The sequence below is a fragment of the Danio aesculapii genome, chromosome 8 (assembly GCF_903798145.1).
Source record: "Danio aesculapii chromosome 8, fDanAes4.1, whole genome shotgun sequence".
In the NCBI taxonomy this organism is placed as follows: domain Eukaryota; kingdom Metazoa; phylum Chordata; class Actinopteri; order Cypriniformes; family Danionidae; genus Danio; species Danio aesculapii.
Genome location: NC_079442.1, coordinates 16,311,720 through 16,329,879, shown reverse-complemented (window position 1 = coordinate 16,329,879; position 18,160 = coordinate 16,311,720). Strand labels below are relative to the sequence as shown.

The 18,160-nt window shown below is 35.6% G+C and overlaps 1 protein-coding gene across 1 annotated transcript; it reads right to left on the bottom strand.

The window, feature by feature from the left end:
- Positions 1-355: 355 nt before the first annotated feature.
- hpdb (4-hydroxyphenylpyruvate dioxygenase b) lies at positions 356-8,709 on the bottom strand. Its single transcript, XM_056463289.1, has 14 exons — positions 8,593-8,709; positions 8,480-8,506; positions 8,248-8,310; positions 6,494-6,598; positions 6,336-6,378; positions 6,167-6,249; positions 5,986-6,075; positions 5,455-5,558; positions 3,873-3,950; positions 2,131-2,293; positions 1,972-2,043; positions 1,049-1,171; positions 769-885; positions 356-625 (listed from the first exon to the last, which is right to left on the bottom strand). The coding sequence occupies exons 1-14, from the start codon at positions 8,593-8,595 to the stop codon at positions 515-517; spliced, it is 1,182 nt and encodes a 393-aa protein (XP_056319264.1). The 5' UTR covers positions 8,596-8,709; the 3' UTR covers positions 356-514.
- Between the last annotated feature and the right edge of the window lie 9,451 nt (positions 8,710-18,160).

Below are 18,160 nucleotides of genomic sequence, written 5' to 3'. Positions count from 1 at the left end.
TTCAACATGATTTATACATACTTACTACATTTTTTCTCAAGGAGGAGGCAGCCAGTGAAGAAGTTTGAGATGAATAAGACGTCATGTGTGAAGAAATTAAAGGTAAAAATAATATTTTATTGTGCTTGATTTTTTAAATTAAGTTTCAAATTAAGTGGATCTGGAGTCATAAAATGCAAACAATGAAATTAGCTTTAACAAGCCCTTGAAAAAATTAACCATGATTATACTACAAATAGTAAAGAGTTCTATGGTTATTCAATTGGTAATCAATATATTGTATAACTACAGATTTACTATAATAAAACCATGATCAGTTTTAATATGGGAGTCAAGGGGAAATGTATTCTAAAAATGAGATGGTGTTTCATTTATTTAAAAAAGACACAAGAAACACTTGGGTACAAATTATAATGAATGGCACATGCTTGAAAGCCAAATGTAAATATGACCAAGTAAATCATTATCAAGTTTACCGTGTATGTTTTTGAGAACCATGCATTAAATCACTTGTTCAGAGTGTTTCTGATGTGCCATTAGGTGTAAGAATGGTGAGGTTTCCTCTTGCATTCTGGTCAGCTTCAATTGCCTCAAACAGAGATTTGAAATTTCCAGCCCCAAAACCCTAAGAGAAACAGATGAATACATATTTTTATTCACTTCCTACATAGGAAGATAAAGGCAGACATTTCTGAGCAATAGTTTTAATGTGTTACATGCACATGTTTATGAATGCATGTTCTGAAACAACTGCGGAAAAAAACTTACCTGATGGTTGTTTCTCTGGATGACTTCTAAAAACACAGTAGGTCTGTCCTGCACTGGTTTGGTGAATATCTGGAGCAGGTAACCATTGTCATCATAATCCACCAGGATTTTAAGTTCCTGTGTAAAATAAAATACGTTATTTTTACATTCAGACCTGCTATAAAATAAATTTTTGATAAATTCTATAAAGACAAATTAAAATTTAGAAGATACTACTGACAGTAAGCTACTAAAAACTATTGTATTTATTATTGTATTTTAACAGGAACCTTCATCTCACCTCCAGTACATTGAGATCCTCAATGATTTTGACTTTGGATAGCTTCAGTTTCTCCTTGAGCTGCTGGTAGTAAGTGTCAGGAACACTCATGAACTCCATACCACGTTCCTTTAGGTTACGGATCTGAAAACAGGTCTGTGTCAGTGAATCAAAGTTCTAACATTTAACAAATAAGCTTTCTTTATTGGCGAAATATTCATGGAATCTTTCCATCATACAAAATATGTTATTTAAAGATTTATCTTTAAAAATCTTTAGATTATTAAATTAGCTCATTTAACAACACCAGAGTTTGTTTTGACCATTTTTAAATCCATTCATTTGATCTCTGGGTCTGCTAGGTGCACTTTTAGCTTAGCTTAGCGTAAATTATTGAATCGCATTAGACCATTAGCATCCATTAGAACCGATGGAAAATAAAAACTAGCTATTTTCTAGGCTGATTTGGCTAGAAACTAAACTCTTATTCAAGGAATAATCAAGGAACTTTGCTGCTGTACCATGGCTGCAGCAGGTGCAATGATATTATGCAGAAACTAAAAATAGTTCCCAGCTTGTTAATAGTGCTGCATAATATCATTTCGTCTGCTGAATTGAAATTATTAGAACCCCTTATAGGAAACTTATAGGAAATTATTGGAAAATTATTGAAACTCCTTTTTTTTTTATTTAGCAAGATGCTAATAGTCTAATCCGATTGAATGATTTATGCTAAGCTAAGCTAAAAATGCTTCTGCCAAACTTGAACAGCTGAATGGATTAAAAAATGGTAAACCTCATTCATCTGTTAAACTGTAGGGGACTTGTAAAATAAATCTATTTCCAAAAACGTGAAAAGTTCCTTTTAAAATGGTTTTACATTAAGAATAAATGGGTCTTCTTAATGGATCCATTAGTGTGAAATATTTATGTGGTTTACTCACAGCTGAAATAATGTCAGAGGTGTTCATGGCGATGTGTTGAACCCCCGCTCCCCCATAGTACTCCACATACTCCTAAAAGAAGAAAAGACGGTCGGATGAACGGATGGATGCCTGCATGAAGAGGTGACTGTAAGCAGATGTCATGTCTGTAATACGTGCCTGGATCTGAGACTTGCGCTTCCCTGTGGCTGGTTCATTGATTGGCATTTTGACAGTTTCTTCATAGTTGGCCACTACTATGGAGCGCAGCGCACTGTATTCAGTCTGCAGCTGCTTATCATCCACAGACCAGAATCTGTGGAACAGCAGGTTCCTCTGATACCTTCATACAAACACAAACAAGCCAGTTATTTATGTATATTAATTAATTCTGATGCAGTTGGCAAAAATGCAAGTATCAATCTATAAAATAGCAGTGCTAAATAAATAGCTAAAGACTAATTCACAGCTGGTTCCCTCAAGATTCTCCTATGGACATATTCAGTTTTTTAAGCAGTTTTACTCTTCAAACAACAACGTAAAAACATGATGTCTGAAAATGTAAAAATTAGGAATCATCTGTTTTTGCAAATAAACTCTTCATAGCCACAAATTGGGGAAAAAAAAACATAAAATCCAGAAGAAAATCTTGAAGGAACAGTGGTGAACATGATTCAGATAAAGGTGTCTGCAAAATCAAAAAATATAAAGCTATTATTTTATGAAAGTCTTATTTTATAAAAAAATTAAACATATGAAAAAGCAAAAATAACGAAGGATGGCCCAGCCAAAGGCCTGACTTAAACCCAATTGAGTATCTCTGGAAAGACCTAAATATGGCTGACCACCAATGTTTACCATCCAACCTGACAGAACTGGAGAGGGTCTGCAAGGAGGATCCTCAAATCCAGGAGCAAAAAACTTGTTGCATCTATTTTGCTCAACCTGTCACTGGGCTATAAAAAGGCTTAGAAAATATATCTTGAAACTGTGTAATTTTCTCACCCATTTAACAGATTTGTTTAGTTTTCTTGTCGCTTAAACCATAATTTACTTTTTTAAAAGACTTAATAACTTAAAGAGATAGTTCACCCAAAAATGAATATACTGTCATCATTTACTCTTCACAATTTCTAACCTATTTGAGTTTCTTTCGTCTGCTGAACACAAAAGAAGATAATTTTAAAAATGCTGGTTGATTGTACCCATTGACTTAGATAGTATTTATTTATTTATTACAGCTAAAAGGTACCAGCAACCAACATTCTTCAAAATATCTTCTTTTGTGTTCAACAGAAGAAAGAAACTCAAAAAAGTTTAAAATCACATGAGGGAGATTCACGTGAGGGAGATTAAACAATGAGGACATTTACATTTTTTGGGTGAACACACCTTTAAGGTATTTTTTGCAGTGGACATATAACAGCTTTTTGCGATGGGATGGGGTCTGGTTTAGATAATTCAGTTATTCCCTCGCCTCCCTCTTTCTCCCCCTCCCCGCTGTGTTTAACCATCTCCAGATGGTGTCGAAGACCCTTTAAAAAGCCATTTTGCTGAGTCATAATTACTGAAGAGTTTTGTTGCGTAACATTCAGTCCCTCTTTCCATAGACTAAAACACAAGCAGCCCATCTGCCATCTCCATCTATTCTCTCTCTCCTGATGTTTCATCTCTCTCTTTCCTCCATCCTCACCATGGAGATGCTGCGTGATCTCTCGGGATAGCCTGTCTGTGGATCTGACTGGATGGGACGGATTGGGAGTTCCCCCCCAAAGACTTGCACTGTATTCTAGGCGAGTACCTCTCGTGACTTCTTTTATGCTTTTTAGTCTTACACAACCCTGGCACTGAGATCTGATGGTGCCTGACTGATCAGATCTGGAGAATGTTCAACAATGTGTTTTCAGGAAAGTTTTTTTTACCACTCCACTATTGGCACCATCTCACTGTCAGGCTGATTTCCAACCACATGGTCGATGAAGTCCAGCTTTCCGCTTGGTCTGTAAAAGACGAACAACATTAAAAAGAAAACTTACTGGTAGAAAAACAAACCATTCATGCATGATCTAAGATATGAAGCTTTTATGTGAACATGAGGATTATTATTACACCAAGAATGAGGAGTACTGATAACTAACAAAGTATATCAGCATCCATATTAATAATCAACAGAATTCAGTTCATTTTAAAGGTTTAGTTCACCTAAAAATGAAAAGTATGTTATTATTTATTGACCCTCATGTTGTTCCAATCCCTCGAAACCTTTGTTCATCTTTGGAACAAACATTAAGAAATTTTAAGTGAAATCTGAGAGCTAAATTGGAATATTGTGAAGCTACAAGAAAACATGTGCACACATAATACAAAAATAAAGACTTTTTTCAACAGTTTCTTCTCCCCAGGGTCAGTATATTGTGCGTGTTCATTAGTACTGTGTGCTAATGTACCCCAGATGCCACAAGCTTCTAGTCAATATGGCGAATAAAGCCTCACCTACTAGTACTGGAGCCAATCATTGATGGCTATTAACTGATGTTTCTCGTGGTGAGAAGCTCTGACCAGACGTGTGCTTTTACGACAGTTTATGCAGTCAACAAACACACTGGAATCTCAGCGAATACTTGCTTCACAGACTTAAAAAATATATCCACATAAAGCTTGAAATTTTAAACGGACCCACTAGAAACAAAAATGTTTCGGGTTTTGTAATCTGTATGAAATGAACGCGAGGCGCAGTCCTTATTGGTGATTCCAAATATGTAATGTAATCGTAAGCTTGGCAAACAGTTTTAAAGAATTTAATGTTTCCCCATTCAGACAAAATGCCTGAGCATACTGGCCGAGAGGCTTTTTAAAGATGGTCACCGAGTGAAATGACTTGCCTTAAAGGGTCTTTGATATAATCAGCAGTTCGAGCACGACAACCATAAAGAGCACAGCTCTGGCATGAACATGCACAATATACTGACACTGAGGGGAAGAAACTTCTGAGTAAAGTTATTTTTATTTTGTGTGCGCACAAAAGTATTCTTGCAGCTTTATGTTATTCAGATTGAACCACTGAAGGCTTATGATCTGTTTTGAGGACGTTTTTCTGGACTTTGAAAGAGTCAAGAACCTTGCTGTCTATGGAGGATGAGAGAGCTCTGATTTTTCTTATTTCACCTGGAATATCTTCATTTGTGTTCTGAAGTTGAACTAAGGTCTTGTGGGTTTGGAATAGTTGATTGTGAGTAATTAATAACACAGTTAAAATGTTTGGGTGAACTGACAATTTAAGCACATGCTGCAGATTTATCATTCCCTGCTTGGAACCTGATTGTCTGACAATGTTTTTAGCATTATTCAGCTGGAGAAAATTCCTCAAAATATATACTGTGTATATCGTTCCTCTGTGGTGCTGCAGTTATTCTAGTGGAGTGGACTCAATTTTACCACTAAACAACTGCGTACACAATTGAAACATCTTCATAAATGATCACACACTCTGAACACGGCACTCACAGTTTGGCCAAGAAAGGATCACAGAACAGGGGAGCATGGAATCCTGGGAGAAAGAGACCATTATATCCTGCCCGCTCTACAAAAGTATGAGTGGTATCACCATACTGCAAAAAACAAACAAACAAACAAACAAACAAACAAACAAACAAACAAACAAACAAAAAGAAACTATCAGAGATGAAGTATTTAATAAGTGTACATAATAACTGTAATTTTAACAGTTATGAAATCAATATTTGAAAATAAGCCTAATTTTGAATATCAGAATACCACCTGCACCTACTTGCTAACTATTAATAAGCAGCTGATTAGTTGTTTATTAAATTAGTAGTGTTAGTAAATAATTTGTTAGTACATATAAAAGTATTACAATAGTGTTACCTATTTTTTTATTATGTTATAATTCATATATTTTTCAATATTTTTCATAATTATTCATTGTAAAGTTGTACATTTCTTTATTGTCACCTATTGAGTTAGTTTAATTGCTATCTTTAATTATGTATTGCACTATAAAAGGATAATACATACTGTCTGCAGCACTGCTATTTTCACCCTTCCAAACTTATCCTCCACAGCATGAGACTCTTTAATGATGATGGCACCTCGTTCTCTTGCTTTCTACAGACAAAATTAATCAAGCAAATGCTGATTAATAATAAAACAAATGATCTCCAGTGATTTTTAAGTGTTTAAAATAATTGTCCTTTACCTCTACCAGGAAGTCACAGTTCTCTACAGTGAAAGCAACATCTCTAACACCATCTCCATGTTTCACCAGGTGATCTCCCATTTCTGTTCATCAAAAACAACATACATTATATTGTAACAAATATGGTTTTAATGGTAAACCCCCCAAAATATCAATCTCTGAGTCTTACCTTTATTACCAGGATTCAAGGCAGATGTGAAGACATAAATAATCTACAGGTAATAAAAAACAGATCAGTGAATAACTTTTATTATTCTGACTAAACTGACTGTTCTCTTTCTTTCAGGAATGAAGGGGACAGGCAAGAACGATGACCAAATCTCTCACCTTGCCCTGTTTGACAGCATGAGACACAACATCACGACTGCCCGTCTCCAGCCCACGATATGCCAGTGGCTCAAAACCCAGTTTATTACAGTAATAAGATGCTGCCTGAGGTAGAACAGAGAAGAAAACAAAGAGGACAGCAGGATGGAGAGATTTCAACTTTGAGTAATCAAAAGAATATTATTTGTATTTTAATTATATCCAAACTTTAGATTTTGAACGTTCAAATGAAATTATTCACAAATATATTATTTAAAAGTAAAACTATATAGTGTTTTTCCTAAGCACAAATAATGGCTACATTTGACCATGATGCACAGGAGACACCCACTTAAATTTCACTTAGTGTACCAGTCATTTATATACCAAACAATATTGTCTATTCATATTTAAAGACTGTTTGAGGAGACACATTTTAGCCCCCAAAAATGTAGTTACTTTAACTGTCATTTTAAATCTATACACTTTGCCTTCAATATTAGTGCTGGGCAAGAATCAATCGTGATTAATCACATTCAAAATAAAAGTTTGTTTTGAAATAATTTGTGTGTGTACTGTGTATATGTATTATGTATATAGAAATACACAGATGAATGCCTATAATTCAGAAAATGTTTAATTATATTTAGATATAAAATATGTGTATATGATACAAATTATATATACATATAAATATCTGTGTAACAAATTTGTAAATAGCTTTTTCTCTATATATGTGTGGACAAAATATTCATAATATCTATAATACACACACATATATTATGTTAAAATGTTGTTATGTTGAAATTTCAAATACTATGTGTATTTTCAGTGTGATTAATCTTGATTAATCTTTTCCCAGAACTGATGTGTGTGTGTGTGTGTGTGTGTGTGTGTGTGTGCGTGCGTGCGTGCGTGCGTGCGTGCGTGTGAGTGTGACAAATCTAGTATTATTTTGTAAGGTAGAATATTTGTAAAAATAGTCAAACTGTTGATTTCTATTTTATGCCCAAAATCATTACAATATTAAGTTCAGATTACCTTTCATTAAGGTATTTTATCATTTTTGTTGCCTAAATGTATCCAAAAATTTTGATTAGTATTATGCATTGCTAAATTAATCTGGAAACCTGATTTTCTCAATATTTTAATATTTTGAAACCATCAGATACCAGATTTTCAAATAGTTGTATATCAGCCAAATATTATCCAACAAACCATATGGTTTACATCAGATGATGGATAAAACACACAGGACTGATTTTGTGTTGCAGGGTCACATATCTGAACACACAGATGTCATTATAAGCATGTTGTTTCATTTGTGCATAATTTGTAACATTATTTTTTACATAAATATAGTTTCTGCTGTCTGTTAATAATGTGAATTAATATTATTAATCCCATAATTTCATATTTTATTTCACCCAACTTTTATTTATTTTTTTAACATAAATGCAAACACTTGTCTTGTATTTAACATTCTGGCTATCAATATAATAATGCAGACACAAAAATGCCAAATTCTCCTATATGACCCAGGCATCTTTCATTCTTTTCTCCCCCATAAGTAGATCTACAGTTTGATAATGGCACCATCTACTGGTGATATCAAAGAATGACCCATAAAAGTCTCAATATGGAACAAATTAGTAAGTGGAGAGGATGGTGGTTTTTCTCCCACCCCTGAAAAGAACCAATAGCATCTCCCTACAGAACAACTCCTCTAACATTCAAACAAACAAAATCTACAAACATCTACTGTTCAAAATTACCTGTTTGGCATTTCCAACCCAGAAAGTGATGTGGTCAAAGCAGACGAACTTGCCTTCCTCATGCTGTTGGGATGCATACAAATATAACTTTTTAAGTATATTCTTATTCTTAAATTAATATAAAATCTAAATGAGGCATTACGCAAGTAAGCAAAGTTCACAATGCAGGTGGACATAGAAAAAACATTTTCATTTAGACAAATTAATAAAAAATCTCGATATCATAAGTTACCTTTTCTCCTTTGTCAGTGTAAGATGTCTAGAAGAAAAGAAATTATAGGTTTAGGTTTGTTTGCTGAGTTTGCAAATAAACCTCTTAATTAAACATAAAATCCAGTGCCTTACCATGTTGTAGGGGTTTTTGCAGGCTTCTTCTTCTTGAGTGAGTGGCAGAAATGAGGAGAGGTAAGTGCAGATGCTGCAGATGTGAATTTGTAGTTCTGAATGAGGCTCCGCCCACCAGTTCTAGTGCTCATGATCATCTCCTCTTCATATAAGCTAGTTATGCTCAGGGTGCGAAATCTACATTGACCACTGGGATTGAGTTTGTTTTTTTAGTAGTAGTTTGTGTAATAGGTCACATATGCACACAGCATGGCCTATTGAATCAAATATATAAATTCAATTAAATGACAGCTCATTCATTAAAATAGCCACTAGAAATAGGATATAATCTGACTTACATTGAAGATATGTATAGTTAAAACATATTTTACAAGAAAAACTATCCATTGAACATTTACAGTGTCTACAGATGGAATGGTATTGACCATTAAAGGGGCGGTTAGTTTTATATTTATATTAACGTTAAATAAAAGTATTATAGTGGTTCATTCCGCTGTGGCGACCCCAGATTAATAAAGGGACAAAGCCGAAAAGAAAATGAATGAATGAATTAAAGCATTATTTATGACTGTTATTATTCAATAAACAGATTAGTGTAAACTACATTTCCTCTATTTAATGAACCCACCCACATATTTTGTATTGAGATCCTTCGAAGTATTAAGGGGGTTTAAATGAAAACAACACCTCCCACCCCCCCTCCTATTATTATAATTTTTTTTTATATTAATACAGTCTTCAAATAAGGAGCTAGTCCAAAACTTCAAACTAAATATAGATTTACTCCTAATGATAATCAATCTTTGAACTTCTGCCTGTGTTACTGTATATCTAATTGCTGTGTTTTTGAGGTTTTGTTTTTTAATATTTGCTGTTTGTCTGCACGCAAAAGAGGAGGCACTCGGTTCCTTCAACCCCATTGGCTTGTTGAGTTGGGCTTGCAGTCTTCAGTGTGAGTCTGCATGCTATAGCTCTGATGTCTATGCTAGATATTAGATTAGATATCGCTCAGAAAACACAAATGTTGAAATTTGTTTAAAAACTTTTGACATCATTTTTTTTAATCACAACTCTAAATCTTGTATTTGGTACATTGTTAGTCTTTTTATTATAATTGGTAAGTTTTTTATTCACAAGTGTACATTTTTGGAAAAGACTCCAATTCTGGCTATTTGAAATTGACTATAAGTCATATGTTATGTCTTTAATGGGCATAAAAAAACAAAAATCTTTTAAAAGTCAAAAATGGCTTTCAATGTATAACCTTATATAATTTCCCCTCTGTTTTTTTACTTTATGTTTTAATTTTTTAAAACTTTCTGTCTTCTTTAAAATGTATGATGCAGATCTAACATGTAACACCATCTCTGTATTTTGTTTAAAACTGTTTAAAAAGTTTATGCAATTTATTAAGGGGGTTTAAGGGGGTATTTTGTTAACTCTTTTTGAAACCAAAAATAAAAAACTTGAAGTTAGATCAAACCTCTGTTAAATTGACAGATTTTTTAATTTACACATTTATTTTATTTTTTTAATAGTTTCTCAGCATTAATACCTACACTGTAAAGTAGGAGCTTTATCAATTAGTAGCCTTACTAGTTCACCCAGTTTCTTTTATTTAAACTGTTATTTTTAGTTGGCCCAAACCTGACTCAAAATTTTTAATTTGTGTAAAAAAACATTTTTTTTAATGTAGCCTAATTTTTGTGAGTGAAAATTCTCTTGATTTAACATTGTATATTTCTGCAGATGTGGTGTAAATCCAAGAAAAAGGATTATTCAACTTGTTGCATGTTCCAGCATTTTACAAAGCCTAATTGCTGTTTTTACAGTGTACAGAAATTCACAGTGTTTAAAATTTGAACTATTCGAACATCATCAGACCCAATAAATATACAATTTTTCATAATTGATTTAGTTTTTATGAAGCACTACAACACACAAATTAATTAACTTCTTTGTTAAATTTAACTTCCAGTGAGACATTTCTAAAGAACTGCAGAGTCATACTGATGACTAAACTTCAGCCACCCCCCGTCACTCCCCTTCAACAAGAAAATGCAGCATTATGGTAAACATCACGTTTACTGTAACAGCCCCACTCCCCCCTTTCAAACAGCTTGCAAAATGTTTTTAACTCACTAGGGACTTCATTAAGAGACTTTGAGAACCGTGTGGATACTCTGGACAGTTATGTGAGATGTGATGTAACTTACATATTTGCATTTACATTTATTCTTTTGGCAGATGCTTTTATACGTTATACAAAGCCACTTTGGCCACTTTCTTTCTTTCTTTCTTTCTTTCTTTCTTTCTTTCTTTCTTTCTTTCTTTATTTCTTAAACAAAACAGATATAGCAGACATGGCTAAACATTGAAACTTTTGAGGACATTGAGGAAAAAAGCACAACATCATCAAGGGGAATAAAAGGTTTGCATCAAAGCATTCATTTACACAAATTCATTTAAATATGGACAAAACCAACATTGGGTTATTTTTGTTACTAGATTTAAAATACATTGACCTTTTGACCCAGTGTTCATATATACATATGTTTATAGATTAATATTTTTGCATTCATTCATTTTCTTTTCGGCTTAGTCCCTTTATTAATCCAGGGTCGCCACAGCAGAATGAACCGTCAACTTATCCGGCATATGTTTTACACAGCAGATGCCCTTCCAGCCGCAACCCATCTCTGGGAAACATCCATTCACACTCACTCACACTCATACACTACAGACAATTTAGCCTACCCAATTCACCTGTACCACATGTCTTTGGACTGTGGGGGAAACCGGAGCCCCTGGAAGAAACCCACGCGAACGCAGGGAGAACATGCAAATACCACACAGAAAGCCCACACATATTTTTGCATATAAAAAATAATAAAAGACTAACTAGACAGATTAAAATACAGATTGACATGTGTAGTCACTCATTCCTGTGTATTTGATTACTATAGTCTCGTTTCCAGTAGTATCTGACTGCAGACCTTCATAGACACAAAGCACTCAATGGAGCTAGTGAGGTCACTGTGAGAGGTGGGGTTAGGGGTCCACACTCTCTGACAGCCCAGATTTAGCCTTGTTTTAGCCAAGCTGTCTATTAGACTTAACGCTTATGCATTGTTCAAATTGACTACCATTTTGTTATGTTCGTGGCTGTTTTTGCCCCAATGACCTCCATTATAACTAAATTTGTTTTAATTGCAAAGCCATGATACCAGATAATAAATCATTCTTTATTGTTGGTGGTTATCCCTGTTGGGACGAGATCAAATTAGTCATTTTTACTGTTGATCATCAGTGCAATGAATCAGTGCATCATTAACCCTTTAAACACCCCAAAAATGCTTGCTGGGATGCTACCAGGAGGCAGTGCTCACTTCTGGACAGAGGGGGTGTGAGATAAGAGGTACAGAACCTGTGGCTGTTCTGTACTATGTGAGTGTTGATTTTTTGAACCATCCGCTGACATCATGTGTAGGTAGAGGTCAGAGAGGTGTGACGTGGCCTCTCTTGGGCTCATTGAAGACCATAAGAATTTTCCTACTGTAAAATAGGAGCTTTATCATTTAGTAGCCTAACTAGTTCACCCAGTTTCTTTTATTTAAACTGTTATTTTTAGTTGGCCCAAACCTGACTCAAATTTTTAATTTGTGTAAAAAAAATTTAATTTGGTTGAAAATACCCTTCTGAATGTTTTTAATGTAGCCTAATTTTTGTGAATGAAAATACTCTTGATTTAACATTGTATATTTCTGCAGATGCGACAACCATATCTGCAACATTTCGCTCTGCCAGGTTCTGGGAGTAGATGAGCATGTCATGTAGACTATGACCAACGTGTGAAGTTACTCATAAGTAGGGCCAGACAGAATCTGCGGACATTTCGTGATAGTTCTGCCGAATGATTTTGGGAGTATCATACCTAAAAACTTAATATGAATTAAAAAAAACAAAAACGTTTTACTTTTTATTTAATGCTTACTATGCAAATCCAATAAAGCCCCTTTATTTGGTAAACAAAGCAAGTCTCTCATATAATATCTCTACTAAAAGACAGAAAATATTACTTTGTACATAAATCATATGAATGTTTCATATTAGTCAATAATATTACTGAAATTAATAAAAAAATGAATAAATATACATTTACACACATTTGCACAAGTAAATAAACAGAATCAATGATGGGCCAAAAATCTGCAGAATTCTGTGCGCGCAGATTCCGTGTGGGCCTATCATGGTTATAGTTAACGAAAACGAACGAAAAAACGAAAACTAAAATGTAAAATAATTGTCGTTAACTGAACTAAAAATAAAAACGAGAGTTTTCAAAAAACTAGAACTAACTGAAACTGTATTGTGTTCATACAAAACTAACTGAAACTAACTAAAATTATAGCAAAAACCTCCTTCGTTTTCGTCTTTGTAAGTGTATTTAAAGGGCACATAGTTCACCCCTTTTTTAAGATTTAATATTAATATTATGGTTCTTTTGAGTGTGCTGGTTTAGGTTCAGTTCAAAACACAGTTCAGATTTTTTTATTATAATGTGTTCAAAAGTGTTATTTTAGGGGCGTGTACACATCTCTCTGTTTCAGGGGTGTGTTGCTTCACATGAAAATTCTAATTCCCGCCCAACGTAACAAGGGGGCGGAGCCAAGAGCTCCCCCGCTCTGTGTTTGGCAACAGACAGGCAGACAGAGAGAAGCAACATGAATGAGAGGACCAGCACTCAGCCGTACATGTACAACTCGGACACAGACCAAGCAGAGTACAAAATCATTTGTGTCTTTGTATAGTTTTAGAGCTAACTGTGTGCTGGTTTAAAGTTCCGAGCTTGTACACCGAGACAAATGCTGTGCGTCACCGAGCTGCGCTTCTGGTGTGCGACCTGCAGGCAAGTTTGTTATTTAATTTCCAATGTAGAGACATACACGTGAGGCAACGCGCTTGCTTTTTCAGCTGCACACTCAATGCTTAACTAAAATAAAGCGGCCTCTTGCTGCCACCAATTGGCGTTTTTTAGAAGTACTTTAACACCTCCAAATTAATTTTCCACAAAAGTTAATCTCTGTATGTTAAAAACTGTTTAACACTCTCTAAGTTCATGATTTTCTTCATGCGTTCATTATTTTAAATTGATCTTCATCATGCCTTAAAATCAATACAATTTTAAGCCTTATCCAAACCTAAAGTTTAGTTCAAAGCTTTATTATAGGACAATATGTACTTAAGTAGCCCATTGATATTTATTTATTTATTTATTTATTTATTTATTTATTTACAGTGACTTTTAGGCATGATTAAATAAAATGTCATTTTTCTTTGTTAACACTCTGAGTTTGTGTTTTTAACCTGATCTAAGGGAACGCAGTGGCGCAGTAGGTAGTGTTATCGCCTCACAGCAAGAAAATCGCTGGTTCGAGCTTTGGCTGGGTCAGTTGGCGTTTTGTGTGGAGTTTGCATGTTCTCCCTGCGTTCGCGTGGGTTTCCTCCAGGTGCTCCGGTTTCCCCCACAGTCCAAAGACATGCGGTACAGGTGAATTGGGTAGGCTAAATTATCCATAGTGTATGAGTGTGTGTGGATGTTTCCCAGAGATGGGTTGTGGCTGGAAGGGCAACTAAGCCGATAAGAAAATGAATGAATGAATGAACCTGATCTTAGATCATTTTCATCTGTAGAGATGAAATGTGAAATGCTGACAACGAGGGACTGTTTATCTATTCAAGTCAGTGAGTCTCCATTAGACTCATTAGATGATCTATGCGTTTGATCTGTGTATACAATGTCTGTGTAACTGTGGTTTACAGTGAATTTAGACCAGTTTAGAAGTGTGTGATATGTATTGGCTCTGAGAGTCCAGAAGATTCTCTGCCTGATGATGCCAATACTTTTTTATTTTCGTTGGGGCATTTTTAGGTCCCTATGAGGAAAACAGTTTATAAATCCAGAGAATGAAGTATTTTAAAATTGTTATAATGCAGATTGTTTTCTTTGAGGGCTAGGTTTGCAGGTTTGGTGAAGGGATGTTTGTATAAGAAATAAAGGTACAAAAGATGTAAATAGAGCTGTTCCTTTTAAAAAGCTTCATGTTTGTACTGAAATGTTTCTAAGCATGCAATTCATGATAGCTGTACATGTGTGTGTGGGTATTACATCAGGATTAAAAAAATGTGATGTACAGAATTGCAGCAAAGGATCACAATGTTACTGTGAATCAGTCTGTTGCAATTGTAGTGTGAAACTCGGGTGTACATCATGTGTTCTCAGAAGTCCAAACCTACAGAGAGCAGGCATTTGAGCTCACTCATACAGTAGACCTGACAGCATCTGAACTCTAAATGAGCATATATGTGAGCGTTTAGGGAAAAGGTGTTGCTGCACATGAGGTATGTTTCCCCAGAGAGCCACGAGTGACTGTCTGAAGCCGATTCTGATTGGACGGATGCATTTCACCAGGGAAATACAGCACTGTTGGTTTCTCTTAGCTCGACGCGATCTCAACACAAGTCATAAGAGAGATCAGAGTGCAGGAAGAAACAACAACGAGCTGATAAAACATGAGAATAGGCCTAAAGAGATTGTAAAACAAGGAGGAGGAGAGAAGAAGCATCATGAATGAGCAGACAACAGAAAACCCAGCCATCTTGAAGAAGTGGTTGCAAAAGACGAGAAGCAAAGACGACAAGGAGAAGGAGGAGATGAACATGCAGGTTGAAGCTGAAGAACAAGAAATTGAGGAGAAAAATGAAGAAGCCGCACGGAAAGAAAAGCAAGCAAGGGTCCAATCGGTCTTCTCTTTAGTGAGGAGTCAGATCAGGACACAAGCTGGTTTAGATGGTCAACGCGTGGGCATAATGGACGTTGTAAAGCAAATCACTAAGGAACTGGAGAAGAACAAGAAGGAACAAGATGAATCCACACCAGCAGTTGAAATCAGCGCACCTGAGGAGAACACAGAAGCTCAGGCGGCTGAGAAGGAGAAGAATGAAGAGCAAATGACAGAAAGTGAAGATAGCAAGAAGGAAAAAGGAGAAGATTTATGTGTAGCCTTACTAGAGGAGATATTATTGAACTTAGAGTCATTAAGATTAGAATTACGAGTCGAACTCGCTCAGCTTCGCCATGAGACGCAAAGCTATACAGATCAAGCGCTCTGCGGCCTAGAGACTCGCTTAACTAACTCACTAAGAATACAAGCATTGGCTCGCACAACTACACTTCCAAGAAACCACGTGGCTGAACCTATGGAGACCAAAAAACAAAGACCTCCCAGCATGCCTCCTCTGGGGACATCTAGGAGACGAGTGCTCAACCGCACAATGACCACTATCACCCCTAAATCTTGCCTACCTCTGTCTCTGGGGCCCCGCTCCAATTCAGAGCCACTGGGGGCCTGGAGAAATGAGATGAGCGCCAACAACAGCCCTCCGAGGAGAGAAGAGGTGGCAAGTCATCCTCCTCTTGGGCCTCTGCCTCCTGCTATCCCTCCTGCACAGAAAGGCAAGAAGAATTCGCGAAGCAGGAATCGCATTGGTAAGCCAACAAGCTAGAGAGGTCTGCCATTCCAATAAACACAGCTGATAGTTGGAAAAGGTTGCTGAAATGGCGGGCTGATCTTTTATGAAGAAAATAAGTAGCAAAAATTTTGAGTTTGCAAATCTGAATGTGAGAAAATGTCATATTGATAGTTTTATTTGTAAGTTGATATTTGAAATATGCATATTTTAATATTTTATGATATTTAACTCTCAAAAAATCTAAGAGTTGTAAAAACAAATAATACAAATATTTATTTTGCATTGTTCACTGGCAGTGGTGGAAAAAGTCCTGAAAAATCAATAAGTAATAGTACCACTACAAAATGTACCACCAAAAATGTAGTGCAAGTAGAGTTAAAGCATCTGTTGTAGATATTACTCAAAGTTCTAGTAAAAAGTAGCCCTTTTAGAAGTACTGAAGAGTAGTGAGTAGTAAGTATTACGCTGAGAAAGGTTGCTGCGTTTACATGCCATTTGTGTGTTTGTAAACGTAACTTTCTGTAGTGCATTTAGTTATTGCTTAAGGGCATTTCGGTCATCATACAGTAAACATCCATCATCTTGTCATCAGTATTGAGTTTGTTTTATATTTAGATGTTCAGACATTCTCCTTAATATAATTTCAAAAAAGTATTCTTTGCACATTCTAAATAGGGAAATCATATTTGCAGTTCGCAGTCAATTAGATAGTGCTAATATTGTTTTGAAGTCATACATGCTAATTCAAATCAAATATTCAAAGTGGGATAGTAAACAATATAGAGGCTGTTAAATGAACGAACGTACAAATATAAAGCCAACTTTATCTCATTAGTCACATTCAGTCTAAACAGTCTCTGGGTGATTTCTTGTAAAGTGTCTTCTTGTGCCAACAGTTTGCTGCATGTCTTGAGGTAGTTCATTATGATGCGATTTATTTTCTATGTGCGATTTGATTGGACAGGAATCACCAGAAAAAATAAAGTAGCGACTGCAGGTTAAAGGAAAGTAGTGGAGTAACAGTACAGATACTGCACTAAAATTCATTTCAAGGAAAGTCAAAGTACACATTTTTAAAACTACTTAGTAAAGTACAATTCCTGAGAAAAACTATTCAATTACAGAAATTTGAGTATTTGTAATTTGTTACTTTACATCACTGTTCATTGCTCAAGCTTCGGCTAATAAGATGAATTTAGCTTGTGCACAGTGGCCGAGAGAGCAGAACGTGCTGCTGCTTACAGTACATGCAAATAGAAAAAAAACACCAGCAAAGAGAGCATCTTCCTCAGTTTGACAGCACATGTGTTGAAAATCCCCACAACACATGCGCATTAAGAAACATGCTGCAAATCTTCAGAACACGTGCACATTTTGATATGAAAAAACCAAAACAAAAAACAAGCTGACTGTAGTTGGCAAGTTGTATTTGTATTATGTTGTCCTTTAAACACAGTTAATCATCAGTTTTTTTGGGTTAATAATATGCGAAAAACAAAGGAATCATATAATCAGGGTGTTTAAAAAACTCACCTTTCAGGTAACCTCTTCATCGACCAATGGTCATTGCACAATAAGCAAATACAAGCCGGGTCTGTCATTTTTTTCAGTTCAACCCCTTGAAAGATTTCCATTGTAGTTCGGGCTCTTTGCATGTGTTGTGAGGATTTGCAGCACATTTTTTAGTTGTGTTTGCTTCGTGGGGATTTGCAAAATGTGTAAGAGGGGTCTGGATGCAGGCCTGGTGCAGTGCAATCTGAGCTGCATCCAATGCTTTTTAATGGGCTCACCTAACCCTACCCCTAACCCTACCCCTCACAAGCTCCATTGAGTGCATTGTGTCTGACATTGCATCTCTGAGCAATGCAGTTTCAGCATGCATCATAAAGGCTGCATCCAGATACTATTGGGCTGTCAAACCGATGAAGTTGTTTTCTTAATTTGCTGGTGTTTTTTCTATTTGCATGCGTTTTCTTCGAGCACATAGAGCATAAGGGAATTTTGCAACTGTAATATTGCACAATGACTAGCAAAG